A 24,367-nucleotide genomic window follows, 5' to 3' on the forward strand; every position below is an offset into this window, starting at 1 on the left:
AACTGGACATGGAACAACAGACTGATCCCAAATTGGGAAAGGAGTACGTCAAGGCCGTATAATGCCACCCTGCTTATTTAACTTATATGGAGAGTACATCATGAGAAATGCTGGGCTGGATGAAGCACAAGCTAGAATCAAGATTCTGGGAGAAATATCAATAACCTCAGATGACACCACCCTTAAAGAGCCTCTTGATGAAAGTGAAAGAGGAGAGTGAAAAAGTTGGCTTAAATCTCAAAATTCAGAAAAGTAAGATTATGGCATCTGGTCCCATCACTTCTTGGCAAACAGATGGGGAGACAATGGAAACAGTGAGACTTCATTTTCTTGGGCTCAAAATCACTACAGATGTTGACTGCAGCCATGAAAGTAAAAGACGCTTGCTCCTTGGAAGAAAAGTTATGACCAACCTAGACAGCATATTAAAAAGCAGAGACATTACTATGCAAACAAAAGTCCATCTAGTCAAAGCTATGGTTTTTCCAGTAGTCACGTTGACAGTTGGACTATAAAGAAAGCTGAGTGCCGAAGAATTGATGCTTTTGAGCTGTGGTGTTGGAGAAGACTCTTGAGAGTCCCTTGGACTGCAAGGAGATCCAACCAGTCCATCCTAAAGGAACTCAGCCCTGAATGTTCTTTGGAAGGACTGATGTTGAAGCTGAAACTCTAATACTTTGGCCACCTGATGTAAAGAACTGACTCACTGGAAAAGACCCTGATGCTGGGAAAGATTGAAGGCGGGAGGAAAAGGGAACGACAGAGGATGAGATGGTTGGATGGCATCACTGACTCGATGGACATGAGTTTGAGCAAGCTCTGGGAGTTTCTGATGGACAGGGAAGCCTGGCGTGCTGCAGTCCATGGGGTCACAAGGAGTTGGACACAACTGAGTGACTGAACTGAACTTTAGACTTTGTGAAATTAAGCATTAAATCAAGTCACTCAGTCGTGTCCGACTCTTTGCGACCCCGTGGACTGTAGCCCACCAGGCTCCTCCGACCATAGGATTCTCCAGGCAAGAATACTGGACTGGGTTGCCATTTTCTTCTCCAGGGGATCTTCCTGACCCAGGGATTGAACCCAGGTCTCCCACATTGCAGGCAGAGGCTTTAACCTCTGAGCCACCAGAGAAGCCTTTGTATTAAAATTTCAAAGATTATTATTAGAAGAGAGAGAGGAGAGTGAAAAAGTTGGCTTAAAGCTCAACATTCAGAAAACTAAGATCATGGCATCCAGTCCCCATCACTTCATGGCAAATAGATGGAGAAACAGTGGAAACAGCGGCAGACTTTATTTTCTTGGGCTCCAAAATCACTGCAGATGGTGACTGCAGCCATGAAATTAAAAGATGCTTACTCCTTGGAAGAAAAGTTATGACCAACCTAGACAGAGGATGAGATGGTTGGATGGTATCACTGACCTAATGGACATGAGTTTGAGTAAACTCCGGGAGTTGGTGATGGACAGGGAGGCCTGGCGTGCTGCAGTCCATGGGGTTGCAAAGAGTTGGACATGACTGAGTGACTGAACTGAACTGAGGAATACTAAAGAGGGGAAGATTAGGAAAACTTCAGTTTTATAAAGGTAATACAGGCCAACAAAACACAGAAAAATTAGGAATACAGAAGGTAAAAAGATGTAAGAAACAGACTTACAAGTAATCACTAGAAATGTAAATGCACTAAAATAAAACTGTCAGAAAAATTCAACTACCTGATGATTAGAAGAGATAGCCCTATAATATGAGGACTTTGAAAGTTAAAGGATAGAAAAAGATATGCCAGGCAAATTACTAACCAAAAGAAGCTGAAATAGCTATTAATGTTCAAGTTTTTAGATTTTATAGTAGAAAACTTTACTTGAGTTTGTGGCCAGCTATGGACTTAAACATAACAAGATTATTCTCCAGATAAGTGGTACTGGTAAGTTCAAAAAGCCAACACAGATACACTGGTTTTACATTAGTCTTAATGAGATTTTGGCTCAAAACCGGGGACTGGCAAAAAGAAGTGGTCCGGTTTGACTCAGCAGTTCCACTTAAAAAGAGATTGAGACACATCTCAAAGCAAGTGGCTTAATTCATTTGCTTTAAGGTAATACAGAAGAGTGAGAAGGGGAAAGGAATGATAACATGATTGCTTTGATAGCCTTTTATAGCAGAGTAGGTGCCATTACTCTCACGAGCAGCTCCTTCTAGTTAACAGACCTAAAGATAAATCTCACTGCAAAGGTTCTACAATCAGTTTTTTATTCAGTTTAGTATCTTTTGGACACTTTCAAACATCTCTATCATCTAACATCTCTCTACAACGATTCAAGTTGAGCTACTTAATTAGTAAGCAAGAAAAGGTTGCTGTATTTTGTTTAAGGCCAGTACTAGTTTGAACAGACTAGTTAAGACTGAAAAATGAATAATGTGGCACATTATGATTTTTCCCCCTAATTAGTCCTTCTCACTAGTTTTCTCTAAGCTTCCTGGACTTCATGTTTGGCTAAAAGCAATTTGTGGACATTCTTCGCTATCAGCACTGGTTTCCCACACAGAAGTCAGAAAGTTCACTTGCCCAATTTTCCTTAAAATTAAGGTGAAGACATATGATATACCATCTCTTCCTGTGAAATGTATTTACAGGAGACTTTGATTCAAAAGTGAGCAGTACAAAGAAGTGCCAAGTGGAATTCATCTTCTAGCAATGGTGGCTGCAAAAGCATATTGATTACAAGAGATTACTGTATCTCAGGTATTTCAATGGGAACCACATTCCTTCTTTCCTAAGTACTTTCTTTTTAGATAGTCTTTTGCTAGCAAACGGATTTTTTTAACATGAAAATTTATTTTTAATCTTTATTCTTAAAGATATTTTTACTGGGTATATGTAAATTATAGGTTGACGGTTATTTGTTCTGAGCATATTCAACATTCCATTAGATTGCATCAATAACAGAACTGACACTGTGTTCTGATTTCCTTGTTACTGTAACAGTTCTTCAAAGATTGTCTTTTGTTTGATATTGTACAGTTTTATCAGGATGTGTCTATGTGTACACTTCCTTTTTATCTTGCTCCAGAGATTCACTAGGCTTCCTGAATATGTGAGTTGTGTCTTTCATCAAATTCTGGGATCTCTTCTTTGAACACTGCCTCTGCCATTTTTCTTTCATTCTAGAACTCTATCTAAACACATTAGTTTTACATTCTTTATCATATAACTCAATTTTTTTCACGTATTGTCCATTTCTCCTTTTCTTGCCCTCCCTCTCTCCACTTTTGGCTACATTCTTCAATGTGTTACAATTCAAAATTCAACTTTGTATAAAATGCTATTAAATCTTCCCCTTAAGTCTCGTGCCCTTCCTTACTCATAATCTCAATTCCTTAAAAAAAATTTTTTTTAAACAAATCCACACTTTATTTATTTTTCAGTAAGTTTAAATCCTCGAAGGGTAATAGCAGGAGACTGTTTTGGAACTGGTGTGAACCATATCACTGTTTCCATGAGTGTAAATTATCCTTCCCCAGATTACTCTGGTTTTGTTAGGTTTTCTGCCAGGAATTATTGAGTTGTTCTTTGCTTTGCACACATAAGCACATCTCTTGCCTACATAGAATTCAGTTTCATCTCAAGCATATATATCTTCAATTTTCAGGAGAGTTGTGTGGTTCCCTCTGGTTCCATAGATCCCGCTTATAGCCAGCAAAAATGTCCTCAGACCACAACCTTCCAGATATATTTGTTGTTTGAGAAGTCCTATTTCCAGCAAGCCTCCAGAGTCCAAGACGGTTGAAAGAGCCTGATTTATTCTTAAACATACTAAATATGCCTGTCTTACATGCTTTAATCTGTGCTTACAATTTAGTATCTTAAATCTTCAGAGGTCTGACTCATCTCTTTTTTCTTCATTAATTCTAGCCCATAGTGTCTAGTTTCTCAGTTGGATTTATGATCTGACTATGATCTCTTATTTGGGGGAGCTTTATCTAGGAGTTCTTTTTTTCATGTGTGTGACTAGCAGGATTTTAGTTCCCCATTCAGGTACTGAATCTGGGCTATAGCAGTGAAAGCACCACCACACCATCAGGTAAATTCCCTTTATAGGAGTTCTTTGAGGCCTAAGTTGTTTCAGAGAAGTCTGAATTTTCTTCTTCCCAAGGGTCTGAGATCATTTTATTATGTATTTCATTTGTTTTTAAATGTCCCACTTTTTATTTTATGTCCCACTAAAAAAGAAAAAACTTCTCAGTCATTATCTCTACTTTCTCCTATTAGGATTTTGAAAATACTGCATTAAACTATTACCCCATTGATCTTAGATACTCTGTTCTGTTTGTTTGGGGTTTTTTTTAGTGTTTTCTTTCAATTTCAGTTTGGATAATTTCTACTGACTTGCCTTCAAATTTATAGATTCTATCCTCTTCTGTGTTTAGTCTGCTGCTAAGTTCAATCTTCATCTCTGATACTGTGTTTTTCCTTTCTCCCTGGGTGATCTAATCCATTTTTATGATAATAACATCACCAATATACTACAAATCTCCCAGTCCAATATTTCTTGCTGAGACCAACAAAAGAATGCAGCTTTAAAGAGGAAAAGAAGTAGGGGAAGGGAAGGTGGGAAAACAGGGAGGACAAAATAAGATGGCAGATTTAAATCCAAATATACTTGAAATGACATTATCTACTACTAGATTAAATATTCCAATTAAGAAAGACTAGGAGGAAAAAAGAAATTAGAAGATAAACAGACTAGATAAAACACCTCTAAATAATCCAATTAAATATTGATTACAAAAGTTAACAGAAAAGGGGTGAAAAAAGATGCATTCTCTATGAATAGAAAGGAACTTCCTCAATCTGATAAAGCCATCTGTGAAAAACACCAGCTAAGATCACACTTAAAAGACTAACAGCTTGCCCCCTAAAATCAGAAGAGAGACGTCTGTTCCCTTCTAAGACAGTTATCTGCTTTTGCCATTTCACTGATAAATGAGTTTAGCAAAGTTGTAGGATACAAGATTAACATAAAAAATAACAATATAAAAAACTAGAGTGTGTGTGTGCCTAGTCACTCAGTCGTGTCCACTCTTTGCGACCACATGGACTGTAGCCCACCAGGCTCCTCTGTCCATGGGGATTCTCCAGGCAAGAACACTGGAGCAGGTTGCCATCCCCTCCTTCAGGGGATCGTCTCAACCCAGGAGCTGAACCCAGGTTTCCCACACTGCAGGCAGATTCTATACCATCTTAGCCACTAGGGAAGCCCAAGAATACTGGAGTGGGTAGCCTATCCCTTCTCCAGGGGAACTTCCCAACCAAGGAATCAAACCAGGGTCTCCTGTGTTGCAGGCAGATTCTTTACTAGCTGAGCTACCTGGGAAGCCCAAAAAACCACAATACATAGGATTAAATTAACAAGAGAAATATAGAACTTAAACACTGAATTTGTATGGAAGCACAAAAGACCCCAAACAGCCAAAGCAATCTCTAGAAAGAAAAACAGCTGGAGGAATCAGAGTCCATAGTCCTGAGTTCAGACTATACTACACAACTAGAGTAATCAAGACACTAGTACTGGCATAAAAACAGAAATACAGATCAATGATACAAGATAGAAAGCCCAGCGATAAACCCAAGCACCTATAGTCACCTAGTCTATGACAAAGGAGGCAAGAATATATAAGGGAGAAAGGACAGCCTATTCAATAAGTGGTGCCGGGAAAACTGGATGACTCTATGTTAAAGAATGAAATAAGAACACTATTTAACACCCTACACAAAGATAAACTCAAAATGGATTAAAGACCTAAATATAAGATCAGACACTATCAAACTCTTAGAGGAAAATACAAGGAAAACATTATTTGACATAAACCATAGCAAGACCTTTTGGACCCACCTTCTAAAGCAATGAAATTTAAAATAAACAAATGGGATCTAATTAAACTTAAAAGTTTTTGCACGACAAAGGAAATCATAAACAAGACAAAAAGACAACCCACAGAATGGGAGAAAATATTTGCAAATGAATCTCCAAAATATACAAACAGCCCACGGAGCTCAATATCAAAAAACGAACAAACAATCCAATTAAAAAAATGGGTCAATCAAAAACCTAAACAGACATCTCTCCAGGGGAGACATACAGATGGTGAAAAGGCACATGAGAAGATGCTCAACATCATTAATTATTAGACAAATACAAATAAAAATTACAATGAAATATCATCTCACACAGGTCAGAACAGCCATCATCAAAAAATCTGCAAACAATAAATGCTGGAGAGTGGAGAAACGGTAACCCTATTACATGTTGGTGGGAATGTAAACTGATATAGCCTCTGTGGAGAACAGTATGGAGGTTCCTTAAAAGACTAAAAACAGAACTACCATATGACCCAGCAATTCCACCACTAGGCATATACCCTAAGAAAACCAAAATTCAAAGTGACACATGTTCACTGCAGCCCTGTTTACAAAAGCCAGGGCATGGAAACAACCTAAATGTCCAATGATAGATGAATGGATAAAGAGGAGGTACATATATACAACTGAATATTGCTCAGCCATAAAAAAGAACAAAATTTAGTCATTTGTAGAGATGCGGACGGACCTACAGTCTGTCATACTGAGTGATGTTAGTCAGAAAGAGAAAAACATCATATATTAGTGCATACATGTGGAATGTAAAGCAATTATACTTCAATTTAAAAAAACTGAAAGAAAGATGATCTAAATAAATGAAAAAACATCCCATGTTCATGGATTGGAAGACTTAACAATGTCAAGATGGCAGTAATACTCCCCAAACCAATCTACAGATTCAACATAATCCTTATCAGAATCCCAGCTGGGGGATTTCCTTGGCAGTCGAGTGGTTAAGACTGTGCTTCCGGACTTCCCTGATGGTCCAGCAGTTAAGAATCCACCTGCCAATGCAGGGGACGTGGGTTCAATCCCTGGTCCAGGAAAATTCCACATGCTATGGGGCAACTGGGCCCATGAGCCAGTGCCACAACTATTGGAGCCACTGTGCCCTAGAGCCCATGCTCTGAAACGAGAGAAGCCACCACAATGAGAAGCCCACACACTGCAACTAGGGAAAGCCTGTGCACATCAATGAAGACCCAGCACAGCCATAAATAAACAGATAATAAATATTTTTAAATTAAAAAAAACAAAAAACACCACTTTGCGCTTCCAATGCAGGGGGCACGGGCTCAATCCATGGTCAGGGAACTAAGATGCCACATGCTGCAAGGTACAGCCAAAAATAGAATAAGTAAAAATATTTAATAAACAAATAATGAAAGAACTGCAACTGCCTTCTTTGTAGAAATTGACAAGCTCATTCTAAAATGCACACAGAACTGTAAGGGACCAAGAACAGCCAAAACAATCCTAAAAATGAATAAATTAGAAAGGCTCACACTTTTCAACTGTAAAACTTGCTGCGAAGCAACAGTAATAGAGACAGTGTGTTTCTCCAAAGGCATGTAGATCAATGGAATATACTGAGAGGAAAAAACCCACACAATTATGGTCAACTGATTTTTGATGAGGTGCCAAGGCCATTCAATGGGGACTTTACCGTCTGAGCCACCAGGGAAGAGTCAGGGAAAAAATAGTCTTTTCAACAAATAATGCTGGGACAACTGTGTAGGCACAGGGAAAAGACTGAATTTGGACCCTTTCCTATTAATTTCGACATGCAAAAATTAATTCAAAATGTGTCAAAGACCCAAAGCTATAAGAGCTAAAACTATAAAACTCTTAGAAGGAAACATAGGTGTAACTTTTCATGGTCTTGGATTAGGCAATGGGTTCTTAAATATGATATCAAAAACACAAGCAACCAAAGAAACAAAGATAAAATGGACTTCACCAAAATTTAAAACTATAAGCAACAAAGGACATTATCAAGTGAAAAGAATAAAAAAGAAAAGGAAGAAAATACCTGCAAATCATACATCTGACAAAGGTCTCATTCCAGAATTCTTATAACATAATAAAATGACAATTAATAAAACATAGTCAAAAGACAGACTTCCCTGGTAGTCCAATGGTAAATAATCCTCCTGCCAATGCAGGCAACACAGATTTGATCCCTGGTCTGGGCAGATTCCACATAGCATGGGGCAACTAAGCCTGTGTGGCACAACTACTGAAGCCCACACACCCTAGAGCTGGTGCTTCACAACAAGAGAAGCCACCACAATGAGGAGCCCTTTCATCACAACTACAGAGTAGCCCCCATTCATACCCAGCACAGCCAAAAATAAAACAAATTAAATTTTTTTTAATTTTAAGAAATACCATTTTTTTTTAATTGTGCGAAAGATCTGAATAGACATTTCTCAAAAAAATATCATTAAAACGTCAATAACCACATGAAAAGGTGCTCAACCAAAACCACAAGAAGATACTGCTACTTCATACCTACTACAATGACTATAATAAAAAAGAAAACTAGTGTTGATGAGAATGTAAAGAAATTGTAACTCTCATATAGTCCTGGTGGGAATGCAAAATGGTACAACCATTTGTGGAAAAGAGTGGTGGTTCCTTAAAAAGTTAAACACTGACTTACCATTTAACTAGCAATTTCATTCCTAGGTATACACAAAAGAGAACTGAAAAATATATTCACCCAAAAACTTGCACAAGATGTTCAAAGCAGCATTATCACAATAGCCAAAAAGTGGAAACAACTCATATGACCATTAATTGATGAATAACTAAACAAACTGTAGTATACTCATACAATGCAATATTATTCAGTCCTAAAAAGGGATAAGTTTTGATACATACTATTTATTTACATGGATGAACTTGGGAAACATTATGCTAAGTAAAAGAAGTCAGATACAAAAAGCCACACATTGACTGATTTATTAATAATTTACATGAAATGATCAGAATAGGCCAATCTATAGTGACAAAAAGTGGTTGCCAGGGGAGGGAGAACTGGTGGGGTGGGGGAAGAATGAGGAGTGACTGCTGACGAGTACACGGTTTCTTTTGGGAGTAAAGTAAATGTTCTAGAATTAATGGGGATGGTTGTACAACACTGTGAATATGCTAAGTTACTAAACTATATATTACATATGGGTGAACAGCAGCAAAAAGTATCTACCTGAAAAAACATAACTGAATGATAAACACGAAATTCAGAATAGTGCTTACCTCGGGAAGACGAAAGAAATGGGACGGGATCATAAAGTTATTGATAACATTCTTTTTCTTAAATAGAGCGGTGTTAAACGTAAGTGTCTATAGTTGCTTTTTATATCTTCCACATATTTGCTAAATATCTTATCAATATTGATGCTAAGGGTATCAAAATAGGACAGCATTTTTTCCCCCCATTAAAAGTGTGGTAGAGCTATTTGGGTTTAAAACTATGTACAACTTTCATACACACACAACAAGAACAGAAAGCAGTGAGTGTAGACTATTTTTTCAAAAATAGTAGCTGCAGTGACTAAGAGTCAATAAGTGAAGTGAAGTCGCTCAGTCGTGCCCGACTCTTTGCGACCCCATGGACAGTAGCCTGCACCAAGCTCCTCCGTCCATGGGGTTTTCAAGGCAAGAGGACTGGAGTGGGTTGCCATTTCCTTCTCCAGGGAATCTTCCCAACCCAGGGTTGAACCCAGGTCTCTCACATTGTAGACAGACACTTTACCGTCTGAGCCACCAGGGAAGAGTCAATAGAGGGAAGTTTATTTTGGTTTTAGTGGTTCCTTTCCCCTAAGAATGTGTGAGAATGTTTACTGGTGATAGGAAATGAATGAGTGAGTTTGTCAACTCAAGAAAAAAGATGTAAACTTCTTGCTAAGACAGAGAGGATTAGGATCCAGAATTCAGATGTAGGTAGGAACTTCATTTGACAAACCATGAAACCAGGGAAAAACATTTAAGGATGGGAACAGATAGACCAAAGTTTGATGGCAGATTTATAGGTAGAAGGCGGCACTCTCATTTGATAGTCTAAATTGTCTCTATGCTTCCTACTATGAGTAAGAAAAGATGCAAGAAGGACAAGGGTAGCTGAGGGAAGGTGAGAGCTTAAGGATCAATGTTTGAGAATGACAGCTGAACAGACTAAGAGGAAGATAACGCATGAAAGGATTCCTTGACAGTTCTGAGAGTCCACTGAGCTGGCACCAGTTCCAGACTACACTACTGCAATGATGTAGAAATGAATGATGCAAGTATTTGTACTAAGTGGAGATAGGTTCTTGGTAAGCAGACATGACAAAAAGGACTGGGAAGAAAGGAAGCTGGAACTGAAGTGTTGAGAGAAGGAAAAAAATCAATCTGTGGTGTTCAAGACCTATAAATTAAGGAGTGGCTAAGTTACTAAAGTCAAGGTTCCAAGGTCATGTGAAGGTGAAGAACAACTATGAAATAAAGGAGTGAAAACATCAAGAAACGGAGAGGGTTTCAGGAGCCGTATAATTCAAAGTTGATAAAATTTCTGAGTTAAAAAAAAATGTGATCAATAAAATGAGAATAAGTAATTCCTGTTCTATCTCCACAAAGAGTTCAAAAGTGAAATAATTTCTTGGTCAGGAGAGAAAGGGTCTCAAAATATAATAGATAATTTAATGAGGCTGTGTACTACTCAGATATTTCATGTATTAGTACTTGATAACTTTTACTTGAAAAACAATAAAAATGCATTCTCTAAAATGTTTCTATTCCCAATAGTGTATCAAATGAGATAACCATCAAAATTGCAAACTACACAAGGAAACAAATCACTATGAGAAAGTTACAAGCAGCAAATTACAAAAACATTAATGAAGTACTACACATAATAGAGACTTGAAAGAAATTATAAAATAAGAAAATTTAGAATGTTTTAAGGAAAAAAAAGATAGAAATAGTAACCAAAAGGCAAGTTTTGTTTTCCAAAAAATTGGCAACTCTGGGGGAAAAGAATCAAAAAGATATTTTAAAAGGCACTGATTTTCAATACAGTTGTTTTTAAAGAGGTCACTGAAATATAATAAAACTATTTATAAATATTAATTTTAGAATATACATGGTAGGTATATAAGTATTCAGTGTACAGATCTTTCAATTTTCCTGTATGCTCAACAATTTTCATTATAAAGTATCACTGAAATTACAGTAAGTAAATGATAAATTAGGTACAACTAGAAGAGAAAATCTTCTATAATGTCTTCTAAACTCTATGTTTTTCCCTTTTAGATTTAAATCTTTAATCCACCTGTAGTTGATTACTGTACATATGGGAGTACAGCCTCTTCCAAAAATACAAGAGAAGACTCTACAACACATGGGCATCACCAGATAGCCAAAACCAAAATCAGACTGATTATATTTTTTGCAGCCAAAGATGGAGAAGCTCTACACAGTCAACAAAAACAAGACTGGGAGCTAACTGTGGCTCAGATTATGAATTCCTTATTGCCAACTTCAGACTTAAATTGAAGAAAGTGGGGAAAACCACTAGACCATTCAGGTATGACCTAAATCACATCCCTTGATTATACAGTGGGAAGTGAGAAATAGATTCAAGGGATTAGATCTGATAGAGTGCCTCAAGAACTATGGACGGAGGTTCGTGACACTGTACAGGAGACAGTGAGCAAGACCATCCCCAAGAAAAAGAAATGCAAAAAAGCAAAATGGCTGCCTGAGGAGGCCTTACAAATAGCTGAGAAAAGAAGAGAAGCAAAAAACAAAGGAGAAAAGGAAAGATATACCCATCTGAATGCAGAGTTCCAAAGAATAGCAAGGAGAGATAGGAAAGCCTTCCTCAGTGATCAGTGCAAATAGAGGAAAACAACAGAATGGGAAAGACTAGGCAGTGGCAACTCACTCCAGTACTCTTGCCTGGAAAATCCCATGGATGGAGGAGCCTGGTAGGCTGCGGTCCATGGGGTTGCTAACAGTCGGACACGACTGAGCGACTTCCCTTTCACTTTCATGAATTGGAGAAGGAAATGACAACCCACTCCAGTGTTCTTGCTTGGAGAATCCCAGGGGCGGGGGAGCCTGGTGGGCTGACGTCTATGGGGTCGCACAGAGTCGGACACGACTGAAGCGACTTAGCAGCAGCAGCAGCAGAGATCTCTTCAAGAAAATTAAAGATACCAAGGGAACATTTCATGCAAAGATGGGCACAATAAAGGACAGAAATGGTATGGACCTAACAGAAGCAGAAGATATTAAGAAGTGGCAAGAATACACAGAAGAACTATACAAAAAAGACCTTCATGACCCAGATAATCACAATAGTATGATCACTCACCTAGAGCCAGACATCTTGGAATGTGAAGTCAAGTAGGCCTTAGGAAGCATCACTACAAACAAAGCTAGTGGAGGTGATGGAATTCCAGTTGAGCTATTTCATCCTAAAAGATGATGCTGTGAAAGTGCTGCACTCAATATGCCAGCAAATTTGGAAAACTTAGCAATGGCCAGACTAGAAAAGGTCAGTTTTCATCCTAATCCCAAAGAAAGGCAATGCCAAAGAATGTTCAAACTACTGCACAACTGCACTCATCTCACACACTAACAAAGTAATGCTCAAAATTCTCCAAGCTAGGCTTCAACAGTACATGAACCGTGAACTTCCAGATGTTCAAGTTGGATTTAGAAAAGGCAGAGGAACCAGAGATCAAATTGCCAACATCCACTGGATCATCAAAAAAGCAAGAGTTCCAGAAAAACATCTACTTCTGCTTTATTGACTGTGCCAAAGCCTTTGACTGTGTGGATCACAACAAACTGTGGAAAATTCTTAAAGAGATGGGAATACCAGACCACCTGACCTGCCTCTTGAGAAATCTGAATGCAGGTCAGTAAGCAAGTTACAAGGGGACATGGAACAACAGACTGATCCCAAATCGGGAAAGGAGTTCGTCAAGGCTGTATAATGTCACCCTGCTTATTTAACTTATATGGAGAGTACATCATGAGAAATGCTGGGCTGGATGAAGCACAAGCTGGAATCAAGATTCCGGGAGAAATATCAATAACCTCAGAAATGCAGATGATACCACCCTTATGGCAGAAAGCGAGGAAGAACTAAAGTCTCTTGATGAAAGTGAAAGAGGAGAGTGAAAAAGTTGGCTTAAATCTCAAAATTCAGAAAAGTAAGATTATAGCATCTGGTCCCATCATTTCGTGGCAAACAGATGGGGAGACAATGGAAACAGTGACAGACTTCATTTTCTTGGGCTCAAAATCACTACAGATGTTGACTGCAGCCATGAAAGTAAAAGACGCTTGCTCCTTGGAAGAAAAGTTATGACCAACCTAGACAGCATATTAAAAAGCAGAGACATTACTTTGCCAACAAAGGTCCATCTAGTCAAAGCTATGGTTTTTCCAGTAGTCACGTTGACAGTTGGACTATAAAGAAAGCTGAGTGCTGAAGAATTGATGCTTTTGAGCTGTGGTGTTGGAGAAGACTCTTGAGAGTCCCTTGGACTGCAAGGAGATCCAACCAGTCCATCCTAAAGGAACTCAGCCCTGAATGTTCTTTGGAAGGACTGATGTTGAAGCTGAAACTCCAATACTTTGGCCACCTGATGCAAAGAACTGACTCATTTGAAAAGACCCTGATGCTGGGAAGGATTGAGGGTGGGAGTGGAAGAGGACAGAGGATGAAATGGTTGGTTGGCATCACTGACTCAATGGATAGGAGTTTGAGTAAACCCCAGGAGTTGGTGATGGACAGGGAGGCCTGGCATGCTGCTGTCCATGGGGTCACAAAGAGTCGAACACGACTGAGCAACTGAACTGAACTGATGGGGGCAGAAGTTCAAAGTCACTATTTCCCATATGGATAACCAATTGTCTCAGAATCATTTACTGAAAAATTCATTCTTTCCCCCACTTATTTGCAATATCACTTTTCTCTTATCAAGTTGTCAAATATGTAAGGGTCTGCATCTGGGCTCTCTTTTCTGTTCCATTGGCCTATCCCTGTGCCAATATCACATCTTAATTACTGTAGCTTTCTATCTTATAATTTAAGAATGCTTTGACTATTCTTGGGCCTTTGCACTTCCATATAAATTTTGGAATCAGCTTATCAAATTCCATACAAAATTTTGTTGTGGTTTCTACATGACTGATTTGAATATATAGAAAGATTGAGGGAAAACAAATGCCTTTACAATATTGGATCTTTTAATTTATGACCATAATAAAAAATCTCATTTTTAAAATTTATTGTTCTTTAATGCTTCATTGAAAATAATGCTTCATAATTTTTCTCTTAAGTCTCCCACATCTCATTAGATCTATACTCAAATGCTTCATATACTTGTTTGCTATTACAGTTGATGACATTTTGTTATCTCTAGCTTCTAATTCTCTGATGTTGATACACAAATGCCACCCCTTGGTGGCTCAGACGATAAAGAATCTGCCTGCAATGCAGGAGACCCAGGTTCAATCCCTGGGTGGGAAAGATCCCCTGGAGAAGGAAATGGCTACCGACTCCAGTACTCTTGCCTCGAGAATCCCATGGACAAAGGAGCCTGGCAGGCTACAGTCCATATACAAATTTAAATTTGATTTTGTATCAAGCATCCCGCTAAACTCTGTTATTTGTAACTCATCTGTAAATTCTCTTGGATATCTCTGAACATAATCATAGCTACAAACAAAAGACAGCTGTCTCTCCCTTTCATCTTATATCTTTCTTTCTACGTGTCTGCCTTGCTACTTAAGACTTCGAGCACAATATTTAATAAAAACAATGACAACAGGCATCCTTGTCATGTTTCCCTATCTCAAAAGGAAAGTTTTCAACTTTTCAATATTAAGTATGATGTCTCCTGTATAGTTTTTGTAGGCATTCCATCTGGTTAAAAAATGTCCTTTCTTGGTCAGGTGGACAAGATCATGAATTAATGATCTATTAAGATGATCACATAATTTTTTCTCTTTAGTCATGTAACGTGGTTGACTATATAAACTGATTTTAACTTTAAATCAATCTTGCATTCCTGGGATAACTTAGTTATGGTATATCCTAAATTAGTTCTGGTATTTTAAGATTTTCATCTGTAACCTATGTGCAGGGCAGGGAGAGAAACTCAGACACAGAGAACAGACTTATGGACACAGTGGAGGAAGGAGAGGGTGGGACAAGTTGAGAGTAAAACTGAAATATATACATTCAGTTCAGTTCAGCTGCTCAGTCGTGTCCGACTCTTTGTGACCCCATGGACTTGCAGCATGCCAGGCCTCCCTGTCCATCACCAATTCCTGGAGTTCACTCAAACTCATGTCCATTGAGTCAGTGATGCCATCCAACCATCTCACCCTCTGTCATCCCCTTCTCTTCCTACCTTCAATCTTTCCCAGCATCAGGGTCTTTTCAAATGAGTTAGCTCTTCGCATCAGGTCGCCAAAGTATTGGAGTTTAAGCTTCAACATCAGTCCTTCCAATCAGTCAGGACTGATTTCCTTTAGGATGTACATCACCATGTGTAAAACAGATAGCTAATGGGGAGTTGCTGTACAGCACAGGGAGCTCAGTCTAGTGCTTTGTGACAAACCAGAGGAGTGTCAGATGGGGTGAGAGGTAGGAGGGAGGTTCAAGAGGGAGAGGACATATGTATACCTATGGCTGATTCATGTTGATGTAGGGTAGAAACCAACCAACACTGTAAAGCAATTATCCTCCAATTAAAAATAAGTTTAAAAATAAAGAAAAAATTTTTAAAATCTGCATTTGTGTTATATGTCATAATTAACTGTCCTTGTCAGGATTTATCTTTAAGATGGTACTTTCTGTTGTTTTTTATAGCCACTAAGTCATGTCCGACTCTTTTGTAATCCCCATGGGATTCTGTCCATGGGATTTCCCAGGCAAGAATACTGGAGTTAGTTGCCATTTCTTTCTCCAGGGGATCTATGGTACTAGTCTCTTTCATTAAATGAGCTAGGATTTTTTCTTCATTTTCAATTCCCTGAAGATCAGGAATAACTGCTGTTCAAGGCTGAAGTTATTTCTTTTATGATTTTTGATAGAACTCAGTAGTAGTGAAGTTATTTGGGCTGTATGGAAAGATTTTTCACTACATATTTAACTTATATAATTTATACACATTATAAGATTACTGAGGTTTTCCATTTCTATTCAAGTCTATTTTAGGGAGTTATATATTTTAAGAATTTGTCTACTTAAAACTATCTTTACATTCAAAGCATAGTTATCCATACTATTTTTACCTTTTACTGCCTGCCACATCTACAATGATATCCTCTCTTTTCATTATTGATATCGGTTTTCTACGATCTTTTCTTTCTTAATATCACCACAAGTATGTCAAAGAACAAACCTTTGAATCTGTTGTATATTTGTTTTCTATTTCATTCTTTTTTTGTTCTTATCATTAGCTCCATTACTTATTTTTTTTAACATTCTTTGAGTTTATTTTGCTATTCTTTTGCTAACTTCCCAAGAGAAATGTTTACTTCATTTATTTCTTGCCTTTCTTTTTTTCTAAGGTAAGCATTTAAGGACATGTATTTGCTATAAAATATAATATTGCTTTAGCTTACCTTACAAATTTTGATGTGTAACATTTCTATCTTTCAGTCCAAAATATTTTGCAATTACTATTGTGATTTCTGCTTCTACTGGCAGGTTAAATAGAAATGTGTATCTTAATTTGAAAGGTTTTTAAAAACTTTTTAAAAAGCTAATTGTTTTGTAGCTTGATAACTTGATTTTTCCAGGTGGTGCTAGTGGTAAAGAATCCGCCTGCCAATGCAGGAGACATGAGGCAGGTTTGATCCCTGGGTCTGGAAGATCCCCTAGAGGAGGAAATGGCACCCCACTCCAGTATTCCTGACTGCAAAATTCCATGAGGAGCCTGGAGGGCTACAGTCTGTGGGGCCGCAAAGTGTTGGACATGACTGAGAAACTAAGAACATACACACAAAAGCTTGATTTTAGTTCTCTGAAATTTGTTCATACTTTATGACACCAAACATGGTAGAAAAAATTTTTTCGTTTTGTTTCACAAACATTTGAAAGTTGCTATTTTCAAAATGATTGGATACACAGCTCTATAAAAGCATTAGGTGAAATTTGTTAAATGTGTTGTTCCAATCTTCCAAACATCCTTGCAGATATTTCTTTCCTCTACTTTTATCAATTACTGAGAGAAGTATATTAAAATCTCTCATTACTGTGGTAGATTTAACAATTTTACTTGCAGTTCTGGTCAGTTTTTGCTTTATACATGTTTTTTAATGGCAGAACAGGTTTTTAAAAATGAATCCCTTTACTTTCTGCTCACCTTAAATACCAAGAGCAAAATCAGTTTCTGTATGATAGTTTTCACTAAATCTGTTTCTTATCTTCAAATTTACCTATTTCATAGTAGAAACTGAACTTACTAAAACATCTTTAAAAGCAAGTACATTGGTCTTTTTTTTTTTTTCAAGAGAAAAACAATCAGAAATTTATTACCAGGGGCATCATGCATACACATCCGAGTAGTCAGTGATGGCTAACTCAAAAGGGGTGGTTAAAACTTGAGCTTATATGCATCTTAACAAAATAACAATAACTTTTTAGAGAAGTGACAAGACAAAGGAAAAGGACTTTAAGTTTCTAGAGCAGCAAATGGGGGAACTAATGGAAGATAAGAGTGAGTTAGTAAAGATTTGCTTCCCTGTTGGTGCTAGTGGTAAAGAACCTGCCTGCTAATGCAGGAGACATGAGATGCAGGTTCAATCCCTGGGTTGGGAAGATCCCCTGGAGGAAGAAATGGCAACAGACTCCAGTATCTTTGCCTGGAGAATCCCAAGGACAAAGGAGTCTAGCAGGCTACAGTCCATGGGGTTGCACAGAGTAGGACATGACTGCAGCGACTGAGCACACAGCACGATAAAGGTTTGCTACGTAGATCTCTCTGGTGCCCATCTCTGAGCTGATTAGGGTCTAGAGTTGTCTCTGGTGATTAATTTCTGTTCTGGTAGAGAAGGGAAGGGGTATGCCTTGGTGAGTCATCTTGAAAGCTAACTTATATTCTAAGCTACAGTTTTCTATTACTATCAGCTTAAAAAGGAAGATACTAAATTTCTCAATTGTTATTCTTTAAACAGCTCACCCATTAAAAAAGGAAAAAAAGGCTTATCAATAGGTATCAAGTTCTCAAAGGACTCATCAATTCTTACTATTATTACCTAATGTATTTCAGGCATTGTTTTCAAACACTAATGTAATCTCCACAACAGACATACAAAGTGGTTGTTATTATTATCTCTATAGTTTTTAACAGAAACAATAAATAACAGAAACCTGAGGACTAAGACTAGTCAATACCAAATGGCAAACAAATATTGTTGTCAAAGGATTGTTTTCACCAAAATGAGTATCTCAATGTGAAAGCCCCACATGCAAGAACGGTTTCATTTAAGTACCTTGTACTTTTGCCTCAATTCTTCTGTGTCTTCTTTTTCTACTTCTAGGACACGGCGCCGTTCGGTAGCATCTTCAGCATAATCAAGCTTAACAAAAATAGATATAATTAGACTTAATTGCCATAGTACTCCCATCTAGCCATAAAAAAGTAATTTATACAACTACAGTATTATATGAAAATATGTAATTTGCTCAACTACCTCTTGCTTTATTGTGACACCACAGAGAAAAAAACATGCAAAATAGTTCATTAATCCTTTCATGCTGGTGGTTCCCAACAGGCATAGTTGATGATAACAGACTTTACTTCAGTGTTCAATGACAAAGAATTAGCAGTAAATGGAGCATAATATTTCAAGCAATGAAAAGAAGGTATCACAGATGAGAGTAGTACACAGCTCTATTGTCGTTCAGTCACTAAGTATTATCCAACTCTTTGCACCTCCAAGAATTGCAGCAAGCCAGGCTTCCTTGTCCTTCACTATCTCCCAGAATTTGCTCAAACTCATGTCCACTGAGTTGATGATGTCATCCAACCATTTCATCCTCTGTCGCCCCCTTCTCCCTTTGCCCTCAATCTTTCTCAGCATCAGGATCTTTTCCAATGAGTTGGCTCTTCACATCAGGTAGCCAAAGTATTGGAGCTTCAGCATCAGTCCTTCCAATGAATATTCAGGGTTGATATCCTTTAGGATTGGCTGGTTTGAATTCTGTGCTCTTCAAGGGACTCTCAATAGTCCACTACCACAGCTGGAAAGCATCAATTCTTCAGCGTGCAGCCTTCTTCATGGTCCAACTCTCACATCTGTACATGACTACAGGAAAAACTATAGCTTTGACTACATGAACCTTTGTTGGCAAAGTGATGTCTCTTCTTTTTAATATGCTGTTTAGATTTGTCATAGCTTTCCTTTCAAGGAGCAAGCAACTCTTAACTTCATGGCTGCAGTCACTGTCCGATGAAAAGAAAATCTGCTGCTGTTTCCATTTTTACCGATTTGCCATGAAGTGATAGGACCGGATGCCATGATCTTAGTTTTTTGAATGTGAGTTTTAAGCCAGCTTTTTCACTCTCCTCTTTTCACCTTCATCAAGAGGCTCTTTAGTTCCTCTTCACTTTCTGCCCTTAGAGTGGTATCATCTGCATATCTGAGGTTGCTGACACAGCTCTGTAGGGGCAAAGCTTCTACCACAACAGATATTTTAAGATTTGAGCTACAGAGCCTACTGAACCTACTGAAATGAGCGTAAGGGCCTGGGTTTAAGTCTGATCTTATCTTGTGGCATAATGCTGGGGCAATCACTCAACTTCTTTATAAAAGGGGCATTATTTGCCACCTACCTACCTCAAAGACAGCACTAAATGAGAATATAAAATAAGTTTTTTAATTTTCCCTCAAAAGTATTAATATTACACCTGAATTTTGGAATTAGTATCCATTTTAAATACTCCATGCAACAAGTCAACCAATGAGATCAATTTACCTCCATTTCCATGCGACCCATGCCCATGACATCATATTTGACGACGATTGGAATGGGATCTGTTCTCCCTGTAAGAGGAACATATAATCAAGGTGAGATGTAAGGCTAAGCCAACAGCTCGCTTTACACATTGGGTTTGGGTGGTTAGAGATCTTGCCTTGGAGTGCAGAGACCAGAAAGCTACAGTGAACCAAACACAAGCCATTCTCACAGCTTACAATCAAACCTACCTCTCCAGTTTAAGCCCAACTAACCACCTTGGCTGACCTTCCAGTTGGGGATGAGTCCAGATTACTAAAGCAAAATTAAATAAGTAATGCAAAGCATTTCTAAGCAATGGCACCAGGAAGTTTAAAATCAAGAACACTAGAAATTCCTTTTTAAAAAGACTCCCAAATAACTTTCCATCAAAAATCACTTCACTCTTACTGTTCACTGACATTTTCCCACACACACTTTTAAAACTGGTAATAAATATGTCACTGACAGGTTTAAATCGGAAGAGCACAGTTTCAAATATGACACAGGAAAATTCAATAACTGCAACTCAGCGTGTTTAATATTTCTTTGTATTCAAAAGATGCTTTACAATTAAATGAAGGGGTGAAAATAATTTAAAGGAACGCAACAGTGAGTTGCCCTGAGGAAAGCAGAGTTTCACTTTTAAACTGGTGCTCTAAGGTCCCATTTTTCCAGAGTGGATTTAACACTGACTATGGCAATCAGTAAGCTGTGAAAAGGACTAGTTGCGAAGAAAATTGACTTAAACTAATTGATCTATGCTGGAGATTTTTTAAAATGTATATTTAATCCACTCATAACCAGCCAAACAAAGCAAAATGGGGCAGACAAGCACTTTACTACCACAGCTGTTTTACATCACAACTTGCGCTGTTTATTGTGATGTAAGCCCACTGAAAAGAGGACTTACCTTATCCGTTGTGTACCTTTAGTGAAAAAACACAATGTTTACTTCCCTCATCATTTCACTCAGGCTGGTGTAAACAATTTTTTTAAATTATTTTTTTGTTGTTGTTATACACACATATATATTATACCTTTGGGCTAAAAGTTGAATTTTGTCAGGCTAAATCTGAGATATGACCACAACTGAATTTGGGGGGTAAAAAAAAAAAGCAATAAATGCCATGCCCATGACTAGGATTAGTCCCGGAGGGGAAAAAAACTGTTTCCAAAGTGACCAGCAACCACTTGAATCTAGTTGCTCTGTATTTGTGGAATTGATTTTTGTTTCAAAAAGAAATGAAAAACAAATTCAGAAGTTTAATTACTTATCACCAATCTTCCATTATTGCTTTTAAACAATAAGAAGCTAATCAAGAATAATTATCACATTAAAAAAATTTAAGTAAATAAAGAACACCTCACACCAGAAAAGAGAACAAAGTTGTAAAACACAGCCTTATTTTAGATACTATCAAAAACTGCCAGTTAAACAAAATAAAAATGTGTTACTACCTTCTGCCCAATGGTATAATAAATAAGCAGTGACTGCAATCTTTAGCAAAAGGACCAAATTAAGACAGGTTATAAAAATGACTTCCTAGGTGCAATATCACTTTCATAACGTCTCAATCAGGGATTTACTGGTAAAAACCAATGGTCCAATGACAGAATTGGAAAGAAATGTCAAAGTTATTTTTTTTGTTTTGATATCTTTTTTGATCTGTCAGAATTTGCTTTGTTAAGAATCAAGAAAATTTTGGTGGAAATTCATTACCTCTGTAAACCCCTGTTATAAACTCTGCATTAGTACTTTTGCCTTCTAAGGCAGTCAAAGTTTGTTTTATTTATAAATTGCAGTAGCAAGTGCTAGTGCCCATTATATTGTGGGGAAATCAAGTTTTTATAGTATTAGAATTTAATGTTTTAACTGATTTTTTTTTGGCAATTCTAACACAAACAGATACATCCCTTCTTAACATTACCCTTTAATGAACAAGGATCAGACAAGTTGCATAAGGAAAGGAAAGGAAAATGAAAAAGACCAAGCAGAAGGATGAAGGCTACAACAGAGAAAGTAAGCCTAACATATTGGTGCACTGATGACAAAGGAGTAATTCAGTCTGAAAATAAAAAATTACCACTGCTAAGTTTACCATCACCACAACAAGTCCAGGATCATAATGCTGTAAAAAAGAAACACCATTTGTTAGGCAGAAACCATTAGGGTAGGAAACAGGCCTTCTAGCAGGCAGACAGGATGGGATAAAGTAACAAATTGGGCTTTGTCCCTCCCCCAATTTCAGCTGGGGATGCAGGAAGGACACTGCGCTACTGCAGTTGTTTTCATACCAGTTGGATGAGGGTGTGAGATTTTTGTACTGCTACTTGAGAACAAACATGAACAACCTCTTCTACAACAATGCAGGGGTTGGGGGAAGGTGGGAGAAAGTGAGAGAACTCTCTCTCGCTTCCAATCTCTCATTTAACTACTCATTCTGTTCAAATCAGTACTCAAGGCCCAAGGTGGGACTTGTTCCTTAAGGAAATAACATCAAAGACAGATCAAGTGATTATCAAGTCACTGGCTGCACTAAAAGAACTCTAAGAGGACTGTCTCGTAGGGGGGGATCATCAAGACCTCACTCTAATAAATTAAAGGTCTGGAAAATAACCTTAGATTTTCAGTGCTTGGAAAACATGCACATTTGAGTTCTGTTATGAATGAATTCAACTTTTGTGGCAGACTTCCTCAGAACTCTGTTTCCTTTTAATGAAGTCTTCCCAAGTCTACCAACATCCTTCTTTCTGCACACAATAAAGCCAAACTTTGAAGAACACCAGGAACTCCAGAGAAATTGGCATCAAAAGGCCTGTCACATTTACAATTAATTAGTCCACTCAGAAAACAGTCTGGCTTTAAAAACAATTTAAAGGTAACATTGCTGCCTCAGCCAAGTAGTAATTTTTTCCCATTATTAGAAGTTCCAGACCAAGGGAAAATCCCATTGGGAAAAGACACTGAAGAATACATACATGGAGAAGCTGCAGTATTAAAAAAAAAACAACCCTCATTTATTCATTTGTGATCAATGACAAATCCTATCATAAAGAACACTACCGTGAAATACCTGAGTAACAACCTATAGTGATGACTTTTCAATGGTAAATAGCAAAAGAATGTTTGCTATTATAATAATCCCCTAGAAAACTCAACTTCCTTTTGATACAAACTGAACTAAATCCAGTTTCTCTTAATTCTTGGTTTCTCTTAACAGGGACAAATATTTCTTAAAATTCATTAAAATAAGAACATTTTGTTGTTTATTTCATTTCAAAGGAGGAAACTTCAACCAGAACACTAAATACTTTCCTTAGAAGAAACTGTCCTCTTCAGCCAAAGATCTATATATAGATACTCTGACTGTGATCTAGCTGACCAGACAAGGGTGGGAAAAAAACATACTACTTACAGAAAATTCCACTATCAATGTATTCATGTGAGGGGAAAAACTGATATTCATATTTTCTAAATAAAAACTTTAAATATATATATATGTATTGAATCATTATGCTGTATACCTGAAACCAAAATAATATTCTATATCAACTGCACCTCAATAAAAATTTTTTTAAAGAGATGGAAAAAAATTTTAATGAGGCTTCACTGACCAACTGGTACTGTATACTCTATATTTTAAAAGGTAGGCTTACTTCTACAATGGCACATGTGTTAAAATACTTATTGTCACATCTCTTGCTAAAATGTAAAGGTATTATAACTTATCTTAACTCAGGAGAGAATAAGGCCAAATATGAAAATTCACTGATTGCTTATAGCCACAGTTTCTGAGAATGAGCCCTTCCATTAATCAGTCTTGATTTTTAAACACTTTAGGATACTCCAATCTACAAAACTGGCCCAAAGAACTGGACTGTAGAGAAATTATTATTATTATTTTTTAAACAAACACTATTTTAAAACAAACTCCAGGAAAAGAACAACTGGGGAGAAAATATTGAAGAACAACCATAATCTGGTAAACAGCACATTTCAGAAACAGAAGACACATGACTTCTCCACAGAAACAAATTAGAAATGAAGAGGCTTCCAAAGTGATTAAAACAGTTTTTGGATAGTCAGCAGATAAGATAACACTACAATTTACCTCTGCTGCCTGTTCCTTTGCTGAGATTCATCCAACAACAAATGATTATTGAGTTGCTTTTACATACCAAGCACTACTGGAAGGCTTTGGGCATATTTTTGTGACAGTAATTAAAACAAAGTCCTATACCCCATGAATTATCTACAATTAGGCAAAATAATCCTACCAATGTAAACTTCTGGCATGAGGCAGTAGAAAATAACATTTGTGGACCCAATGTATGTATGGTTCAAAAAGCTTTAAAATGTCTAACAACTTTCAAAGAAGTCTAAAACTGTTTTTAAAGACTGACCCTGATAAGGCAGAAGTAAATATAA

At 37.4% G+C, this 24,367-nt stretch overlaps 1 protein-coding gene across 3 annotated transcripts in view; it reads right to left on the reverse strand.

The window, feature by feature from the left end:
- GPATCH8 (G-patch domain containing 8) overlaps positions 1–24,367 on the reverse strand; it is a 92,641-nt gene that overhangs the window by 24,502 nt on the left and 43,772 nt on the right. For all 3 annotated transcript variants that reach the window (XM_068976265.1, XM_068976264.1, XM_068976266.1), the window contains 2 exons: positions 19,918–19,985; positions 18,432–18,518 (listed from right to left, as the gene is read on the reverse strand). In XM_068976265.1, the coding sequence (XP_068832366.1) occupies positions 18,432–18,518; positions 19,918–19,985 (155 nt within the window). The remainder of the gene's footprint in view (positions 1–18,431; positions 18,519–19,917; positions 19,986–24,367) is intronic.

Source organism: Capricornis sumatraensis, chromosome 8 (genome assembly GCF_032405125.1).
Source record: "Capricornis sumatraensis isolate serow.1 chromosome 8, serow.2, whole genome shotgun sequence".
NCBI lineage: Eukaryota > Metazoa > Chordata > Mammalia > Artiodactyla > Bovidae > Capricornis > Capricornis sumatraensis.